At 34.4% G+C, this 21,336-nt stretch overlaps 1 protein-coding gene across 1 annotated transcript in view; it reads left to right on the forward strand.

The window, feature by feature from the left end:
• SLC35F5 (solute carrier family 35 member F5) overlaps positions 1-21,336 on the forward strand; it is a 42,429-nt gene that overhangs the window by 16,617 nt on the left and 4,476 nt on the right. The window contains exons 8-14 of the mRNA XM_003931534.4: positions 2,903-2,984; positions 4,096-4,183; positions 7,136-7,200; positions 9,512-9,616; positions 13,736-13,895; positions 16,591-16,681; positions 20,536-20,690. Of these exons, the coding sequence (XP_003931583.1) occupies positions 2,903-2,984; positions 4,096-4,183; positions 7,136-7,200; positions 9,512-9,616; positions 13,736-13,895; positions 16,591-16,681; positions 20,536-20,690 (746 nt within the window). The remainder of the gene's footprint in view (positions 1-2,902; positions 2,985-4,095; positions 4,184-7,135; positions 7,201-9,511; positions 9,617-13,735; positions 13,896-16,590; positions 16,682-20,535; positions 20,691-21,336) is intronic.

Below are 21,336 nucleotides of genomic sequence, written 5' to 3' on the forward strand. Positions count from 1 at the left end.
TTTGCCAGTCTTCTCTGAATATCTTAAGTCTTATTAGGTTTATTTTTTTTCTGTAAAATATAATTTAGGTGATACTGGCTTTCTCAAGAATATCTCCTGCTATATATCCAAAGTAAATGAAATCAGTATCTCAAAGAGATGTCTGGACCTCCATGTTTATTTTATAGTATTCACAATAGACAAGATATGGGGACAACATGAGTGTTTATCAATGGATGAATATATAGAGTACATTTTCATGGTGGAATATAATGTAATATTCAGCTGTAAAAAGAAGGAAATCCTGCCATTTGCAACAACATGAATAAACCTGGAAGACATTATGCTAAATGAAATAAAGCAGGCATAGAAAGACAAATACTTAGAAATATGATCTCACTTATATATGTAGAATCTAAAATAGGAGTAAAGAGTAGAATGGTGGTTGCCAGAGGGTAAAATGCTAGGGAAATGGGGAAGTGTTAGTCTAAGAGTACGTAGTTCAAATTATGAGATGAATAAGTTCTGGGGACTAATACATATGGAGATTTCACATAACAGTACTATATTCTTTACATTTAATAAGAGCAGATTTTTAAATGTGTTCATCACATACACACAAAAAATGGTAACTGGGTGATGATGGATGTGCTAATTAATTTGACTATGGTAATCAACAGACAATGTTATATGTATATTAAATCATGTTATATACCTTGAACATAGATAATTTTTGTCAAATATTAACCTTTTATGACAACTTAAAATGTATTACTATTGAAATTATATAATATGTTAATTATTTGCTATAATTATTCATAAATGGTTGTCTTCAACTCTGAAATAATGAAGGGAGATGTATGGATAATTTTTATTGGAGGATGGTTGAGATGGGTCCTCTTTTGTGATGAGGGTGCTATGGAAACAAGAGCCAGAGAATGGTGTTCAGGGAGAGGTAAAGAATGGGAAGGTCATTCTCAAAAGAGTTCACAGCTAATGAAGAATTCTTATGATCTTTGCTTCTTATCCAAGTGATCTGTTTTTATTTCTTTACCTTGTATTAGTATGTACCCATGAGGTTGTTTGGAAAATGAGCACAATATTTAAGTTTTAAAATAGTAAGAGAAGTGGGTCAAGAAAGCTAATCACTCTGTGAGCATTATCTGTTCATGGAGCAAATCTCTGACAGATAAGATTAAGGGCAGAATTTGCTTCTTTTCTAGCACTTCATCTGCAGGCAGATTGTGGTTCTCTTGCCATATATGTTTGATATTGCCCATCTCACCAGTTGTTACTTCATTTTATCTAGATAGGCAAATGTAATTATCTAGGAAATCAAAGGATTGCAGATGGAATCAGAACCATGTTGCTACAGTTTCATTCTGGCATTAGACTTGAGTACAGTATGCACTGAATGAAGACTACTAGGCTGTTCACCACTTGCTGCCTTCTGTTAGTGCTCTACAATCATGTCTCTACTGCTTCTTTGCAATGTAAATACTAGTGTAACATCATTTAGCCACAAGCTCTGAGAGAGACCAAGAGATGCCCCTCTCCAATAGAGATAAGTCATTCAATGGGATAACGCTTCAAGTCAACCAGTGTTAAGTAACAGAGACACCAAAAACAATTAGACTAATAGTTTACTTTGCTTGACCCAGCAATCCACCCCTTGAGTACATGCTTTAGTGACACTCATGTACTTATACACCAGGTGGCAGGCATGTACTAGAATTAGAATATTCATAGTAGTGTTGTTTCAGATAGTTAAAAGGTGTTACCTACAAAAAATGGATGAATTATCAGTGAAAATTAATTTACTTTGGACATACACATCCTGCCAGACTTTATCAAATTAAGTCTTATTTCGTATTCTCCGTCCTAACCTAGATAAGTGGAAGAGAAGAATTACTTTTTAAAGAGTCCTGATAGCTGGAAAACTTCCTTCACTGTATCCAAACTTATGAGAACTCTTTGGGTTGTGTTTCTAAACTGAGATTCAGAAAAGCAATCACAATTAACCAGTAAATTAACAATTTTTTGGGCATTGACAATTTTTTAGGACCTTAATAAAATTTTAGGACATTTCTAAATTTCCAAAGTGAATATAGTCTTTTATTTTTCAATCTAGCTAGCCAGCTAGGTTCATCCATATCCACGCACATCATTTGGTTTAATAGATTTCTCATTATGCTGTATTTATCTGTACATATTCTAATGTTGGAGAGTTTTCCCAAATTTAAATATGATTTAGATAACAGAATATCAGCAGTACTTAGATAAAGCAATTTTAAAATTTAATTTAATTGAATTTTATTTTATTTTTTTTGAGACATGGTCTCTCTGTCACCCAGGCTGAAGTGCAGTGAGGCAGTCATGGAGCCTCAACCTCCCAGGCTTAAGTAATTCTCACACCTCAGCCTCCCAAGTAGCTGAGAGTACAGGTGTGCACTACCACACCTGCCTATTTTTTGTATTTTTTTTTTTGGTAGGAATGGGATTTCACTATGTTGCCCAGGCTGGTCTTTCTGTGCTCAAGCAATCCACCCACCTCAGCCTCCCAAAGTGCTGGGATTATAGGCATAAGCCACTATGCCTAGCCTAGGTAAAGCAAATTTTAAAATTGATTTGATACTTGATTTTACCCTCATTAAAAAAAAAAAAAAAAAAAAAAAAAAAACCTGAATGCTAATTGTTAACCAACTATTGTTAATTTTTAAGGGAAATTGGGTAGCAGGATCTCAGGTCTGATGATTAAAAACTTTTATCTTTTTTGGGAGCCTGTGATTTTTTTCAATACAAAGCAGCTTTTAAAACATGAGAACAGTATTTCGGAGGAGAACAAAAAAGGGAACTCTGAATTGTAATGATGGATGTAAACATGTCTTTCATTAGGGTTCACTGTGGTTTTCTTTTTCTTTAGTGGTTTTTGGCAAATTTGTCGTATCAAGAAGCACTTTCAGACACACAAGTTGCTATAGTTAATATTTTATCTTCAACTTCTGGTAAGAAATTTGTCTTTAAAAATCTGTTATTTTTATTTATTTTATTCATTATAAATGTATATATTTCTAGTATATATGTGTGTACATATACAACATTTTTATCTTGTTATAGCTTCTTAAATTAGTTCTAATATATAGTTGTCTATTATAATTGCCTTTGAATCTGTATACAGTCAGGTGCTGCATATGATGTTTCAGTCAACAACAGACTACATATATGATGGTGGTCCCATAAGATTATAGTACTGTATTTTTACTGCACCTTTTCTATGTTTAAATATGTTTGGATACACAAATACTTACCATTGTGTTACAGTTGCCTAGAGTATTCAATACAGTAACAGGCTATACAAGTTGGTAGCCTGCGAGCAATAGGCTATAGCATACAGCTTAGCTGCGTAGTAGGCTATACCATTTAGGTTTGTGTAAGTATGCTCTATGATGGTCGCACAAGGATGACACTGCCTAACAAGACACATTTGCACTGTATTTATCCCTGTCGTTAAGCATGACTGTAATTTCATGCCTTAGCCTGTGCTATTTATGTTCCTTCAAATACTTTACAGTATTTTTAATATAACAATCCATTACAGTTTTATAGGCTGGCTCTTTGTACTTGCCTTTTTCTTCACACATCCTTTCCAGAGATCTTTTTCTAGACCCTTTGGCTAAAATGTAATCGCTTATTTCAGAACTGTAATTTGTCCTATGATAGGTGTTTTATTTTTAAGTTTGAATCACCTTTCAAATCTGGAAGACAAAAGTATTTTTGAAGCTATTAAAATAACTTTAGAACATAGTTTGATTATGATGAGGTCAGAATGTTACTCTGAATAAGATTTAAGTTTCCTATTAGTTTAAAATAAATAGGACTGTACTTGATCTGTACTGTTGAAATAAACATGGTTTAGTTTGGAGGCTATTTTATGCATGAATGTTGAATATTACATTCCGGTCATTATTTAACTGTAGTCATTTTCTTAGTTAAGAGTGACAAAAAATAATTTAAAAGTTAGGCATATACTTTACTTATTTAAACATGAAGTTGGTAGTAAAAATGTTGACAGTATTTAAACTCATGTACTATTTTTAAATTCTTTTCTCCTCATAGGACTTTTTACCTTAATCCTTGCTGCAGTATTTCCAAGTAACAGTGGAGATAGATTTACCCTTTCGAAACTATTAGCTGTAATTTTAAGGTAAGAATATAGTGTGATAGTTAGTTTACTCTGCTTAAAAAACAATGTTATGATTTCTGATAGTAGTACCAGGATAGCTTATAAGAGCAAAGAAAGATGTGGATAAAAGAAGGTTTTAAATGGACATGATGCTATCAGCCCTGTCACTTCCTGCACTAGGTTTCTAAACCTTCCTGAGTAGGGAAACCAGAGGGAAAACCCAAGGCTGCTTTGGTTCCCATTTATATGTCTGTAGACTCACCAAGTATTGTACTGACATTCACACATAATGTGGCAGCTTAACTCTCATAATCATCCAAGTTTCTGTTTCTTTTTCTTAAGGCAAGTTCTCCTTTTTGTTTTGATTTTTATTTTTCCTTTTTCTACTTTTCTTAGAAAGCTAACATTCAGTTTTCTCTGATTGTCTGAGCCTCAGATGAGGTTTCAGTTGTTTTCTATATAATTCATTTCGCAGTTTTACACTACTGCATGTCAGTGTTGCTGTTAACTATACTTAAATATTTTATTTTATTTTTTTAACTTTGTGTATGTTTGTGTTGTCTTCTCTACTGGATTGTAAACCCTTGAAGGTCAAAGCCTTGATTTATATTTGTCTCATCAAAGACCTAGCATGGGGCTTTGCCCATAGACAGTACTCAAAAAAGATGTGTTGGTTTAATAAAACTGTTATTTTTATGAAAGAAAATCAGAGAAGGTAGCAGAATGATTTAATGGAGAGTAGTGTTCCTTGGTTACCAAAGCTGAGATCAAATCAGAGCTCTGGTTTTTGTCCTTGGGTAGTTTTCTTAAACTCTGAGAGGTTTCCTAGTTGAGAAAATAATATTGTCTATTATTCCTTGGAGTCTTGTTTTAAAGTTTAGAGGTAATAGCTACGAAGTATCTATCAGAGACTGGTACTGGGCAGTCATGTAAGACTTGTGGCTCTTATCCTTATATGTTACTCTTTTTTAGATATAAGGGTAAATTAACCATGGTTGCTCCAATGAGCAGCTGGTCGATCCAACTAATTTATCCTTTTCACTTTATGGCCACTAAGGATTTATTCTTTTACATGGTTGGCTAATGTTTTAAGTCAAGCAAATTTTTGCATTAGGGAAATATATTTGCATTGGAGAAGTAAATAAGGTTTTTTTTTTTAACTTTATTTAAAATATGTGCTAATTTATAACTTTTCTTCATGGTGTTTTAATAAAGACTTTATAAAGAAGGAAATGGATATAAAATATTAAACTTGCAAGTATTTTGACAGAGTACATTACTCCGTCTCATTAAAGTAGGTCTAGAACAGAGTTTGGCAAACTGTTGGGTCAGCTGCTGGTTTTTGTAAATAAAATTTTATTGCAACACAGCCACTCTCATTTATTTGCAAATTGTCTATGACCATTTTAGCACTACAGAGACAGAGTTGAATTGCAACAATGTGGCCCACAAACCCAAATATTTACTACCTTAACTTTTTTTTTAAAGAAAGTGTTACTTAGACATTTTTTGTGTAAGTATATGTTAAGACTTATGTATTAAACATTGTTTAATACTTTGTTTTGAATTGGCATTTTACTAAGAGATTCAATTTTTGAGGATATTAAAAGAATTTTACATAGCAACAATCTTGAAGGAAACCTAAGCGAAGAAATCTCATTTCATCAGTTGAGAGACAAGACAAGAGTGTGGCCTCAAGCCAAACAACTTGGAATCCAATTCCATCTCTATCATTACTAGTTTTGAGATCGTGGGCAAGTTCCTTACGCTTCTGTGCCAATTTTCTCGTCTGTATATTGCAGATAATAATAGGATTTCTCTCATAGGATTATTATGAGGATTAAATGAGTAGAACTTCTAAAGTGCTTGGAAAAATGTCTGATGTAAAACAGGAGGTGCTCACTATATTTAGCCGTTATCATAATTCATCATCAAAATGGAAACAAAATTCCTGATTTCTAATATATTGTGGATACTCAGTAAATAATAGCAGAATCTGAATTTGAACAACGATTATTACAGAAAATTGTGATGCTTTAATTGAAGGGTACGAATATTTAATGTAAGGACTACATTTAAGTTGTGATGACATCTTTTCATAAGGGAAAAAATATTTTCTTTCATATTCCTCTCCCACTGCCACCCTGGTCTTTCTGATCAGGGTGAGAGAATTAGGCTAATGTTTTTTTTTAATTAGCAATATTTCATCTACTTGAAAACTTGTTACAATATATAAGATTCATAGAATTATAAAGACAATGTAAGGTCCCTGAGGGCAGGAACCACATCTATCTTGATCACTTCTGTAACCCCGTGCTTTGCTCCTGTTAGATGCCCAGCAAATAACAATTGAGTTTATGAATGACCTCTGGTATCTTTACATCCTTAATTTAGTCTTATTTTCATCCACTAAAATCATGAGATTAGTGAAGTTGTTTAAGCACATAAGGATAGTTTTACTGTTAATTTAGATTTTACCAATAAGCAAGAGTAGTACCATTGCTGGATTTATATGGGTTTGATATATTTGTATAATCCAAAAGAAAGATTGGAAAGGGATGACAAGTTAGTTAATTCATTCCTAACTGAAAGACAGTGGATAGCATAACACATAAGAACACTAGACCAGAGTAAAACTGACTGTATTTCAGTCTCAGCTATGTGATCTTGATCAAGTTACCTTACCTCTTTGTGTATTAGGTTTCACATGTAAAATGGGAATGGCAGTAGGATTACTTCCTTGTAAGGTATAATATTGTACATTTTGTGAGGATTAAATGAGTTAATACAAATATCACACTAGATTATATTGATAATATTATTAGATATTATTAATGAAATTGCTAAATTATTTGACAGTTTTAACCAAAGTTGAGATTAGTCTTGATCACTTATAAATAATTTTTATCTTCATGATTAGCCTTTTCAGAATTCATTATTTTTGCTCTTCATTAATGACTGTTATTCTCATAGCATTGGAGGTGTTGTTCTGGTAAACCTGTCAGGGTCTGAAAAATCTGCTGGAAGAGATACAATAGGTAAGTACATGACTCTGCATTCTCTCTGCTAGAATATACAAGAAAGGTTTTTGTTAGAGTATACAAGAAAGGTAAACGTGCATGCTCATCTGCACAGATACACGTACAAAGGGTTGGCATTAGCAGGGTGTTTTTTTAAACTTTTCCTTCAGAAATAATGTAAAAAATTTTTCATAAATAGTTTAGTGAATTCTCATAACCTTCACTCAGATTTTTCAAATGTTATCAACTTACGTAACCTATTGTACAGTTATTAAAAAGCCATTTCTAATTTTGCCATTTTTTTCCACTAAAGTTCTTTTTTCTGATTTAGGATCATTTATTGCATTTAATAGTCATGTTTCCTTTAAATGCAGAACTGTTCCTAAGTCTTCTTGTCTTTTATGATCTTGACACTTTTGTAGGGTACCATGTAGTTGGTTTGTAGAATGTTCCTCAGTTTGCATTTGTCCAATATTTTCTTTGGTTAAAGTTGTGCATTTTGGATATGAATATAATGAAGGTGATATTGATTAAAATTAACTACCTTACTCCAGTGTGAAGTTACTAATTTTTCCTATTTTAAGTAATAAACATCTTATGGGGGTTACTTTGAGACTATACAAATTTCTTGTTGCGGGTATATCTTTACCCATGACTATTGGCATTCATTCTTGATTCTTGATTCTTGTCTGAAACAGTTATTGCTATGGTGAACACTTAGATTTGATCCATTGCTTAGACTTAACAAAAACAAAATTAATTAGAACTTAGCTGGGCTGAGCATGTTGACTCATGACTGTTATCCCAGTGCTTTGGGAGGCCAAGGTGGGAGTAACACTTGAGGCCAGGAGTTCGAGACCAGCCTAGGCAGCATAGTGAGACCCCATCTCTATAAAAAATATAAATAAATAAAAAATATACCTAGATTAATGATTTCTCTTTGGATACTTCTTTAGATATTTGAGGTTTATTGAGTAGAACAATGCTTTCTAAACTATTCCTAGCTACTGCCCAGTAAGCTGTGCTTTAAACCTCCTCACCTCTTTCTTACCCAGAGCAGCTTTGTGTATATAAAACAATATATGTATTTGGTATGGGCATGTGTATGCAAGATTTTGTTGACAGGCTTTTCTTTTCTTTTTTTTTTTTTTTTTTGAGACGGAGTTTCGCTCTTGTTACCCAGGCTGGAGTGCAATGGCGCGATCTTGGCTCACCGCTACCTCCACCTCCTGGGTTCAGGCAATTCTCCTGCCTCAGCCTCCTGAGTAGCTGGGATTACAGGCACGTGCCACCATGCCCAGCTAATTTTTTGTATTTTTAGTAGAGACGGGGTTTCACCAGGTTGACCGGGATGGTCTCGATTTCTCGACCTCGTGATCCACCCGCCTCGGCCTCCCAAAGTGCTGGGATTACAGGCTTGAGCCACTGCGCCCGGCCTGACAGCCTTTTCTTTAGCTTTTAAAAAAGTTTGAAAATAAAAAAGATTTAATAAAACATTCATCTTTTGAATAATTGAATAAATATTGAGTATGGTCACTTGGCAGAACACTATTTAGCTGTTTTGAAAGGTTTAAATGTTTTTGAGAGAGTTAATAAAGAGAATCAGTATTTTTTATTCATGTACTGTGAGATCTGTATTATGTTAGCTATTTTGGAACATTAAAAATATAAACTATGTGTTTGCAGTTTTCAGGGAGTTGTTGATTTGGAACAATATGAGATTTATAAAATGAAGCTACTAGGAATTAGACTAATATCATACTTGACAATAGTAAGTATTGTCTAAAACAGAAGACAGGATGGAAATACAGCAGAGTAGGAAGAGGATGCTTTGTGGAAGAAATGAAACTTTAACAGAGCCTTGAAGATGGGAATGGTAGTGGAATATATACTAAAATGATATATGGAGGTAAGGAAGACAATACAAGCAACAGCTTAGTGATGGAAAGAAGCATTTGTTTAGTTGGACAATGCCAGGTTTCAAGATTGTTTGAATAAGGTAAAATAAAAACATGCACTTGAATTAAAAACAAAGTGTTACTTTTGAGTTGTATTGTTATGTATATGTTTTGGTCAGATCATTGAGGTGGATGCTTTTGCATTTATTTGTTAACATATTAAACTCCTTCCTGTACTCCTAGAAGACATGGATGGGATGGGCTATACTTTTTCATTATATATTTTTATATCAACTTAAAGGTGATTTATATAATTATATATCTTTTCACTTTTGTATATTCTTGCAATATTATCTGACACATTATTGGATTTTAAGTGTATATTGAATGAGTTAATGAGCGGTTGCTTTAAATCTTGTTAATTTTTACAGGTTCCATTTGGTCTCTTGTTGGAGCCATGCTCTATGCTGTCTATATTGTTATGATTAAGAGAAAAGTAGACAGAGAAGACAAGTTGGATATTCCAATGTTCTTTGGTAAGAATATGTTTAACTTGTGAGGCTATTTACTCCAAATGACTAATACAGGGTTTTGCTTTTGTTTTTTGAAGGGATAGGGAAACCTTTTTTCCCCTTCCATATGATTCTTTAAAGCTGTTTAAAGACTGTGAAGGCAGCCAATCCCAATGTTTTCCTTACTTTGTCCTGCATGGTTGTGCACCTATGAGGGAATGCTCCTCTCAGTGTGAGACAGAAAGAAAATCCTAACAGTTTTTTCAAATTGAGGTCTTCAGCCTGCAAACCAGATATTTATCTGATTGCTGTGACAAAGTTCTGCTATAAGCATGTGAGAGTTTATGTGCTGTATCTTACATACTGCCATTTTTGAATAGTTAGCAAAGGATTGGGGAGACTGCCCCCAAATGATACATTTAATGCTGTCACAGTCTGTGTACTTATTTACATTAAAAATTGTGGGCCATGTAAAGGCTTTTCATTTGCATTTTTTCTTTAAGACACAAACTCTTTTATAACATAGATTCATTCTCAAATTACCCTATTATAGTTTCTGGATATGGTTTATAAATTTTCCTTTGCCTAACATCAGTTCAGGAAAGAACTTGTGATATCTGTAGGACTGCAGAAGAAGAACACATTGACAAGATAACTTTCATAACATATCTGAATACAAATAGATAAAGAAGCTCAGTGGTAAGAGTTCAAAGTGCAGCTTACAAGGAGTCAGGAGACTTGGAATTCAGCTGTTGTAACTTTATCTCATAGTCATCTGAACTATGAGGAAATTGGACTAGATAAATGGCCTCCAAACTGTCATTTAGGAAATAGGTGGGCTCCTTGGATGGTTGGAAGGAAGTAGAGTTTCATGTAGGGGTCTAGTTCTTGGACTCCTTTGCTGTTTCACCTGTGGAACAGAGCTACTTTGGTTTGTTTGTTTGAGACAGAGTTTCACTCTCGTTGCCCAGGCTGGAGTGCAGTGAGGTAATCTCAGCTCAATGCAACCTCCACCTCCTGGGTTCAAGTGATTCTCCTGCTTCAGCTTCCTGACTAGCTGGGATGACAGGCTTGTGCCACCATGCCTGGCTAATTTTGTATTTTTAGTAGAGACGGGGTTTCTTCATGTTGATCAGGCTGGTCTGGAACTCCTGATCTTAGGTGATCCACCCATCTTGGCCTCTCAGAGTGCCCAGCTGAACAGCTCCACTTTGTTGAGGATTTTGCATTAGAATTTAATTTGTAGTAAAGATTTTTCTTATGGCTGGGCATGGTGGCTCACACCTGTGATCCAAGCACTTTGGGAAGCTGAGACAGGAGGATTGCTTAAAGCCAGGGATTCAAGATCAGCCTGGGCAACATAGGGAGACTGCATTTCTATTTAATTTTTTTTTTTAAAGACTATTTGAAAGCTATTTTAAAATTAAAAATAGTTTAAATGCCTATACCTAAAGACTAACAAAAATTAAATGTTTGAAAAGCCATGAGGCTGAGTGATTGCTTAAATTCCTTTTAAATATAGAATTCAAGAACTGTAGCTTAATAGCCAGGTTTGGTTGCATGTGTCTGTAGTCCCAGCTACTAGAGAGGCTGTGGGGGAAGAGTCACTTGAGTCCAGGAGTTCAAGTCTGCAGTGAGCTATGATTGTGTCACTGCACACAATCATAGTGACAGAGTGAGACCATCTCTTAAGAAAAAAAGAAGATAATTTCAATAATATTTTATTTGAGAATCATAGAAAATTTTTTGGAATGGAATGAAATGCTAGTAGTTTTTGAGTGTTACAGGTAGGTGGTTGGGTCAGTGGGACTTTAAAAAAATTTAAACATTGACAACTTGCAAGAAAAATTGCTTAATTTACTCATATTAGGGAGAGTGCATATAAACATATAGCTTGTGTTGTTCCTGTTCAAATGTGATGTGATATACAAAGCAATATTGATCTACCCTGGGCTTTAGAATAGACAGGATTCAGAGAAGTTAGGATCGATATGCTGGGGCTCTCAGGCAAAGAATTGTGAGCAGAGGTTTAACAAAGAGCAGTGAGTAGTTCTGAATGATTATGTTGGAACTTCACTTTGTGGAATAACAGAAAGGCGTGTGGTGCCAGATTCTGGGTAGTCTAGGGAATAGGTGGAGTCATTGGGACTTTTGTCTCTAGGTCAAAAGTTGTTAATTTATGTGGGATTTCATAGACTCAGCACTTCAGGGAAATAGATTTAGTTCTTAGTAATGCCAAATTTTGATGTTTCATTAGATAAGCTTTGTAATGTAATTTAGGCATTTTAGGTCAGGTGTCCTTTCTGTGTCTGTGTGTGTTTTGTTTTGTTTTTTTTAAATCACTCGATGTCTTAAGTTGTTGTATTAGTCTGTTTTTACACTGCTGTAAAGAGCTATCTGAGACTGGGTAATATGTAAACAAAAGAGGTTTAATTGACCCACAGTTCTGCATGTCTGGGGAAGCCTTAGGAAACTTACAATCATAGTGTAAGGTGAAGGGGAAGCAAGGCATGTGTTACACACTGGCAAGAGAGAGAGTATGAAGGGGGAACTGCCAAACACTTTAAAACACTTTAGAACTCACTATCATGGGAACAGCATGGGGGAAACTACCCCCATGATGGGGTCACCTCCCACCGGGTCCCTCCCTAACGTGTGGAGATTACAATTCGTGATGAGATTTGGGTGGGGACACAGAGCCAAACCATATCAGTTAGGCTCCCTAAAACAGGATATGATATGGGAATTTTGTGTAGGTGATTTATTTCAGGGAGGTTGATGAAGGAAAAACTTGGAGTGAAGGAAGCAAGATAGAGAAGGGGAGAGAACTATGTGGCACACAGGTATAACTGAGGTTTGGCCCAATTCATTGCAGGTGCTGGGGCGGGGAGCAGAGTGAGAGCAGGTAATATGTCTGGGCCTTGAGCCATGAGACCTGGCCTTGCAAATCCTCCATCAATTAGTCATGAGCTTCAGAAGTTGGGGGTGGGGTGGAGGGTGGGAACTTTCTGGGAAAAGCAGACTTATTTGCCTCTCTTCACAGAAGTGGGGTAGTTGTGAGTGTTTAGCATCAGATAGAAAGTGGGTGCTCCTGCCCTGTTAAAATATAACTAGGCATCCTAATTACTGGCTCATTATTTAGGTGACATAACAAGTATCAGTTGTGTATCTACTGTAATTTTCTTGTATAGTTACCGCATAGATCATATAGCAAATTTGTAACATAAACTGTATAGAAAGTACAACAAAAATTATTATACAATTATAATCTTTTTTGTTTATAGTCGTTACATTCAGATGTATATGGTCATATATAAACTTAATTTCTGTAATAATATTAGCTAACTTTTGAGTGCTTGCTGTGTACCAGATACTATGCTATATTTTATGTGTTTTGTCTACTCTTCCTAGCAACCTAATTAAATATTATTAAATATTATTTTATGTTCATAGATAGGAAAACTGAGGCATAAAAGAGGTATAAGGTTTGCACTACTATTGAATGATAGATAGAGCTGGGATTGGACCCAGGCCATCAGACTGCCGAGCACACACTTAACCACTACATGGGATGACTTTCCATAATAACTAGTTAGTCTGCATTTCATTCATATGTTGAATAGCTCTTTGTGTGTACATACTTTCTCACTAACTAGCTAGCCATCTGGGAAGGCAGGAACCAACAGTTTTATCTCCTTTGGACCCTTCTTTTATTGCTGCTCACATAGCACAAGTGTTTTGGACATAAATAGTTGAATCAGAGAGCAAACCATCTAATTCCTCAAAATTAATTTAGGCTGAGTACAGAAACACATACATACCAGTTATTTCTTTGAAGTTCTAGGGCACTACATTATCAGTAGCTAAGGTTAACAACCCTTCTTTTTGACTTGTCCTATGAGGTTTATTCCACACTAGTTGCTCCAATACAGTGTGGATGGTTGAGTTGAGTGATCATACAATTTTTTTAATGGTGCTGAGCTAGTCACATGACTGACTTAAAAAGAAACCAACAGAAGTTTTAGTTAAGGAAACCTCCCAGAGCCCTTTTGTGCAAAATCTGATTTTGATTTTAGAGTTAATAAGCTTGGAAAATAGAAATCAATCACAGTGTTAACTTTTGTCTCTTTCATACATATTCAGGTTTTGTAGGTTTGTTTAATCTGCTGCTCTTATGGCCAGGTTTCTTTTTACTACATTATACTGGATTTGAGGACTTCGAGTTTCCCAATAAAGTGGTATTAATGTGCATTATCATTAATGGCCTTATTGGAACAGTACTCTCAGAGTTCCTGTGGTTGTGGTATGTACTGTTTATTCTCCAATTATTATCAGTTGATTAATTTTTGGATACTTTAAGCATTTATATTTTGTCTGTTTGCTGATGGCCCTTCCTGTGTACCCCACCCTGCAGCACACATACAACTGAATACTTTAACTCCATTAGAGCAGGGACTTTGTTTTTTAACTTCTATGTGCCCATTCCATAGAGGAGTGCCTTGTCCACACAAAGAGCTCAATAAATACTTGTCGAATGAAGTAATGAATATGAATGGTCTAAATCTGTAAAAGTGTTTTAGAAAGTAGAGTATTAGGCAAATGAAAGTAGTCCTTACCTAATGGATATCCAAATGTATAAGGTTTCTATGTCAAGTATGAATGCATGAGTTCTAATTGAGAATCCAGGAGATGGTGCTTATTTAAGAGGTTTTGGAATATCTGTTTGGTTGTTCATAGGTGTTTTTGTTTTATTTATTTTCAGGACCTTTGATATGGGTGAGCCAGAAACATAAACCTTAAACTCTGATTTGAGACGTTAACATACTTTAATATGCTAACTATCCAATATGTTGATATGCAATAATAAGCTTAAAATAATATGAAGACAATATTATGTATGGAGTTTGGGAGACCTTTCAAATAATAGAGCTTTATACTTAGTCCTATTTCTATTTAATAGAAACTTAAAAAGAAATGAATAAAACATAAACGAATAAAATGAATTTTATTACATACCCATTGAAACTGTTAACTAGTTTTCCCTTGCAAAAGACTGCAACAGAAATAGACTTTTTTGGGGAATCTTCCTTAAAGCTCTGATTACAGTGCTGTGCCTCCCTGCCCAGTTAAGGAATATTCATTTTCTTGGTATATCCTGTATTCACTCTCTTTCGTGAACAGTAAATAATACCTAAAGATTTACTTTGTATTGTAATAATTTATGTTCTTAAACTCCTTTGCTGATCTAAAATTCTTTAAACTCATAATCCATTTACTCATTAATTTTTTCATCTTTGTGTACATTTTAGATACTCAGTTTTTTTTAACCTGAAGTATTAACAGATGACAAAAGGCTTTTGCCATCAGCTAAATTGGATCCAGCCTTAAAAGCTGGATTAAGTCAAACAGGCTTTAAAAGTCTACCTCCCAGGTTTTTTGTTATAGTACTTTGCATGATAAATATCCAAGAACATATGTGCTATATTTGACCCTGAATGCTCTTTTCACAGAGCAGCTAAGTATTGGGAACCACAAGTGCTTAAGTTCCCTTTATCTCATCAATAAGGACTCACTGTTCAGCCTCTGTTCAGTACTTCTAGTGACACATTATTGAGAGATAGCCCTTTTATTTCAGGACAGCATCATTAATTCTAACATATACCAAGCTAGATTTTACTTGCCTATAATTTCCATTATGGTTTTATCTTGGCTTATAATTCATTTTCTTCTTATATACCCAAATTATCAGTCTTTATAAATGGCTCATCTGTCTCCATTGGGTGTATTTTCCTTCAATTCAACAAAATTATATGTAGATTGCTATTTCAATATTTCATACCCACATTGATAATTCAAGAGCTTAGTTTTTGGTTGGGACAATTGTTAAAAAATGGAAAACAACAAGAAGATATTTTTTAAGAATATTCAGTTCTTTTGTTTCTATGCTAAGCCAAATCAAAAGAATAACACACTGTTGGGCCCGGTGTGGTGGCTTCTACCTGTAATCCTAGCACTTTTGGAAGCTGAGGCGGGTAGACAGACACAGGGCAGGAGTTTGAGACCAGCCTGGCCAACATTGTGAAACCCCATCGCTACTAAAAATACAACAAATTAGCCAGGTGTGGTGGCAAGTGCCTGTAATCCCAGCTACTCGGGAGGCTGCGGTAGGAGAATCACTTGAACCCGAAAGGCGGAGGTTGTAGTAAACTGAGGTTGTACCATTGCACTCCAGCCCTGGCAACAGTGTGAGACTTTGACTCAAAAAAAGAAAAAAAATAGAATAACACACGATTTTAGTGTTCATGAAGGTGAGATTTGTCCTGCAATTTTAATAATACTGTTTTCTTTGTTATCTACGTATCATCACAAAACTGTAATAACTGTTCAACAGTTTTTTTTAAAAAAAATTAGTGAAATGTAAGCTATACATCCAAAGGTAAATAATACCTGCAAACAGATCTTGAAAATAGCATAAAATATTTTGAACTTTTTATACTTGTATATTTGTATTTTTAATATTTGAAGAAAAATTTTGAGAATCATCTTAATAACTTTATTATTATTATTATTTTTTTTTTTTTTTTTTTTGAGATGGAGTTTCACTCTTGTTACCCAGGCTGGAGTGCAATGGTGCGATCTTGGCTCACCGCAACCTCTGCCTCCTGGGTTCAGGCAATTCTCCTGCCTCAGCCTCCTGAGTATCTGGGATTACAGGCATGCGCCACCATGCCCAGCTAATTTTTTATATTTTTAGTAGAGTCAGTGTTTCACCATGTTGACCAGGATGGTCTCGATCTCTTGACCTCGTGATCCACCCGCCTCGGCCTCCCAAAGTGCTGGGATTACAGAACTTTATCATTTTTTGTCTCAGTCTATCCTAACCTCTTATTTTTGCTCCTGATCTCATAAGCTTTTAAGTTAGAAAGTCTTTGTTCAGTGTTTTTCTTTGTTTATGTAATTTTTTAAATATAGAAATGTATATTTTCTTTTTTTTTTAGGGGATGCTTTCTTACCTCATCATTGATAGGCACACTTGCACTAAGCCTTACAATACCTCTGTCCATAATAGCTGACATGTGTATGCAAAAGGTAAGGAAACTATTTAATATTAATAGATATTTTACGTATATTATGAAAACAAACCTGACAAGAGTTGAGATGTGATTTAATTATAAGGATACAAACATAAATAATACTTGATGCCTTCTCTCCCATGGTGCTTCATTACATAGAAATATAAAAAATACCAAAGAAATAGATAATTTCCATTTTTAGCTTTTCCATTTTTTTTCCCCTTAATTTCCAAGTGAAGGGCATCATCTTCATATGTAGTTCTCCAGTTTTTGAGCTGATTATATTCCGGATGTTTTTTGGTAAGTCAGATTTCATCATAAAAGTATTTTAGTTTCTGCGATAAACTCCTATCACAGGTTCCTTAACACTGTGCTGATACTACTGAAGATATGAGCAGCACATGAATAATGTTGTTTGCAGTGAATTTTAGCCATCTCTTTCTGGACTCGGCAGAGTGGGTGTCTCATCCCTCTCCTCTGAAGGCCTAGAATGGATGTGGGGTTTCTCATGATAAATATTGGCAATGCTAACACCACAGAAAAGAGAATCTGGGATGTTTTTGCCAGCAGCCTAGAAGGGAAGAGTTACTTCAGTGCTCCTGGGTGTAGCAGGAATAACAGAGGTATGCTGTTGCTCAACACTGAAAGAGGGATCATAGCCCTTTATCACACAGTTCAGTATTTGTAAGCATTTAACTTCAACTACTAAGTTACAGAAGTATATGTATGTGTTTTAGTCTAATATAATTTGAAGAGGGAAATACTTCAAGGCCCAAAGTTTTATAATGTTTACAAGCAATAATCAAATTTTTAAAGCTAGTTTTCTTTAGATCTTTGTGCAGTTTTTAAGATAAAAGCAGCCTGGTGTGGTGGCTCACACCTGTAATCCCAGCACTCTGGGAGGCCGAGGCAGGTGGATCACTTGAGGTCAGGAGTTCTAGACCAGCCTGGCCAACATGGTGAAACACCCATCTGTACTAAAAATACAAAAATTAGCCGGGTGTGGTGGCACACACCTGTATTCCCAGCTACTCAGGAGGCTGAAGCAGGAGAATCAATTGAACCTGGGAGGCAGAGGTTGCAGTGAGCTGAGATCATGCCACTGCACTCCAGCCTGGGTAAGAGAATGAGACTCCATCTCAATAAATAAATAAATAAATAAATAAATAAATAAATACAGAAAGATATTCTCAGTGCTATATATCCTCTTTACTTATAAATTCTGTACCGATGTTTAACTTTGTTTTATGGTTCAGTAAATTCTTACTTATTTGTCATGGTTAAATAACTGCAATTCTCTCCTTGCTTCAGAATTATCTTACATAACTTGCATTTTCAAAGAAAGTGAATATTCTGTATAACACTAACATTACACATTATTACATATCATTCTTTTATAGATTTAAATAATAACCAGGTCCTTCTATATCTTCAGGCCACAATCTTGAATGTGAACCAAAATGGTTGTGAAACTGAGAGAGTGCTACTTATTAGAGGATTTTGGTAGACTACTGTGTAAATCATCCTTATTGTACTAATATTTTAAAAACATAAGCTTTCGTAGATTGGAAAAAAATTGCAGGTTTAATATTCAGGAATTTTTAAGAGAATCGTCAGAGGGACCTAATTTTATTAAATGATTGATCATTTAATAATTATCATTACAAATAATAATGGTTATAATTTGTTTAATAAAGTATTTTAAGATAAAGGCAAAATGAGGAAATGTATGTACATGCAATTAATTATAAAAACATAACGAAACTTTACTGATTGCCCAGTTCTAGATATGAAGACAATTAAGAAAAGATTTGGTTTTCTTGATTGTCTTCGTATCTAGAAATGGGCAGTCAGTTAAATGAGTAGGCCGTACCTTTGGTGTCAGGATTGAGGTTAGGGAGATTCCATCTGGAAAAAGCAGCAGATATGCCCAGAACTGTAACAGAAAAATGATAAGAGAAATCTACTTTTATAGGGTTTTTAGGTTCTATTAGCTAACTGTATTTATGTTATAGCTTCTGAAATGTTAGCATTTATTAGCATTATCGTTCTTGAAACAAATTGGTTATTTAAATTTATAATTATTTCATATAATAGGAAGCATCCCTGATCTTATTCCATTTTATATTCAGATATGTCTAGGAATTGGAAATTTGTTTTTGTTTACATAGGTAATTTTCTTTGTTGTAATAAATGGCTTCATTTCTTTTGTCTTAGCTTGTTGAAAATCTAATTAGACGTTTTTAATTATGAGACAACACATAAACAACATTGTTGAAAGTGAACTTGCCCTCTAAAGTCTTCTAGGGCTTTATCTACCTTTATTAAGTTTGCTTTAATTCAGTTATAAAATAAGGTTTTTAGTTAAATATTCATGAAATCATTCTATCAACTATATCGACATTTTTAATTGCATTATTTATAACTTCTTAATATCTTTTCTTATCTTCAGTAATTTAAATGCAACATGGTTTTTCCTGATTATTAGACATTCTGGCAAATATTCCAGGAATATGTTAAAATATATTGGTAATTTCATAACTAAATGAAGGCTTTTTAGTTTAATGACTGTTCTTTCCAGGGTGTTCTTAGGCTGACTCAGTCACTGTGTGTGAATGCCATACAAATAGGGCACGCATGTTAAAAATTTTCAGTTATTATTCTTGTATTATGCATTGTGAGTTCCCTCATAAAAGACATTATTCTTGCAAAACCCCTTTACTCTGACTAATGGTGCTCTGAAATGGAATAGTATATGTTTTCCACCAGAGGGAGTCTTGCCTATGATTCCAGACCTCTTTTTTTTTACTTCTCAAAGATGGCAAACACAGTTTTCCTTACCTATTTTACAGGTAGATGTTACTATTGTCATCATTATTTTTAAAGCAAACCTCCTGTGTGTTGCACTTAAGTCTTAGTAGTTGATCATTATGGGCTTCTCTGACAATTGTTTCTGATCCTTAGTTGAGTTTAGATGGTAAAAGTGAACTAGTGAAAGGGAAGAATGAGTTTTGTTTTGGTAACTTTATGGCATCTCATTATTTTTTATTTTCTTTTTATTTATTTATTTGTTTTCCCTATTTATTTTTTTCTTTTTTATTTTAATACCTCCACCCTACTTACTGATATTTTTATTTTCTTGACAACCCTGATAAATGATGGATTGGAGGATCAGACTTGTTGACATCAGAGGGCTCTTCACTGATGAGGCTTGTGTTGTTGCTTGTCTTCTCTAGCTAACATTCCTTGGTAAAAATGATCCTGTGTTTTTTCTTCATTTTACTTGGTAATTATTTTATTTTGAGCTTTTTTCATTTATTACTAGATAATCAAGCTAGTTTTGAGTGTTATCAATTTGCACTTAAGTGTCATAAATTTGTACTTCATTTGTTTTTGGTACTGACATAAGTACTGTAGCATACACAATATAGCACAACTATAACTTTTTACAAAAATGTACATTTTTTGAAGATGACCTCAGAAACTGAGGCAGAGGGAACCACTTGAGACTAGGCAGCAAACAATGAAGAAGAAATGATCCGCATGGTGTGCAAGACCAAAGCTTCATGCTGTCTATCTCCACTCTCAGTGTACTAAGCCTAATAAATGGAAAGCATGCTTTCTTGGCTTTGCTTTAGCCTATTTTCCAAGCAAGAACTATTGTTAGTAATTTAGACAAGTGGAATTTTAAGTTGAAGTCTTGAATTCTTATTTCATAATAATACCCTTAATAATAACAAATTGTCAATGATTAATTTTGTCTGTTGGTGTTCTTATTCCTGCTGGTTTTTACAAATAGAAAACTTACATTGAAGGGGGAATTTGTCTTAATGATAATTGTGAGTTTGTTTTTTCCTCTTTTATTTTTAGGTGCAGTTTTCTTGGTTATTTTTTGCAGGAGCTATCCCTGTATTTTTTTCATTTTTTATTGTAACTCTCCTATGCCATTATAATAATTGGGATCCTGTGATGGTGGGAATCAGAAGAATATTTGCTTTTATATGCAGAAAACATCGGATTCAGAGGTAGGTTTAGTCCCAATACAGATTTTTTAAAATAGCATTTGCTAAATAAACTGAGAATCACATCATGCTGGCCTAGCTTTTAGAGATTTTGTGAGGAATTATTGAAAGATTATAACTTATGCAGATAAAAATAAAATAATTTGTTTAGATCTTTTGGGTAATAAGATAGTTTCTTTCTTTTTTCTTTCTGAGATGGAGTCTTGCTCTGTAACCCAACCTACAGTGCAATGGCATGATCTCGGCTCACTGCAACCTCTACCTGCCTCCTGGGTTCAAGTGATTCTCCTGCCTCAGACTCCTGGCTAGCTGGGATTACAGGCATGTACCACTATGCCTAGCTAATTTTTATATTTTCAGTAGAGACAGGGTTTCACCATATTGGCTAGGCTGGTCTTGACCTCCTGACCCCAAATGATCTGCCCACCTAGTAACTGCATTTTCAAAAGAAATGTTTGATTCACAGGTAATAACAAAAAGTTTACTGTTTTGCCATAACAAACTTAAATATGGAAAACTTGTGTTAGTTTGAACATAATTCACAATAGAATATGATAGCATTGCCTCAATTTTTCTTTCAAATTTCTTTCTTTTTAAGAAAGAAAGCTTTTTAACATTTTGCCATGAAAAGAACTTCATCCCAGTGACT

This window comes from Saimiri boliviensis, chromosome 5 (assembly GCF_048565385.1).
Source record: "Saimiri boliviensis isolate mSaiBol1 chromosome 5, mSaiBol1.pri, whole genome shotgun sequence".
Taxonomy (NCBI): Eukaryota; Metazoa; Chordata; class Mammalia; order Primates; family Cebidae; genus Saimiri; species Saimiri boliviensis.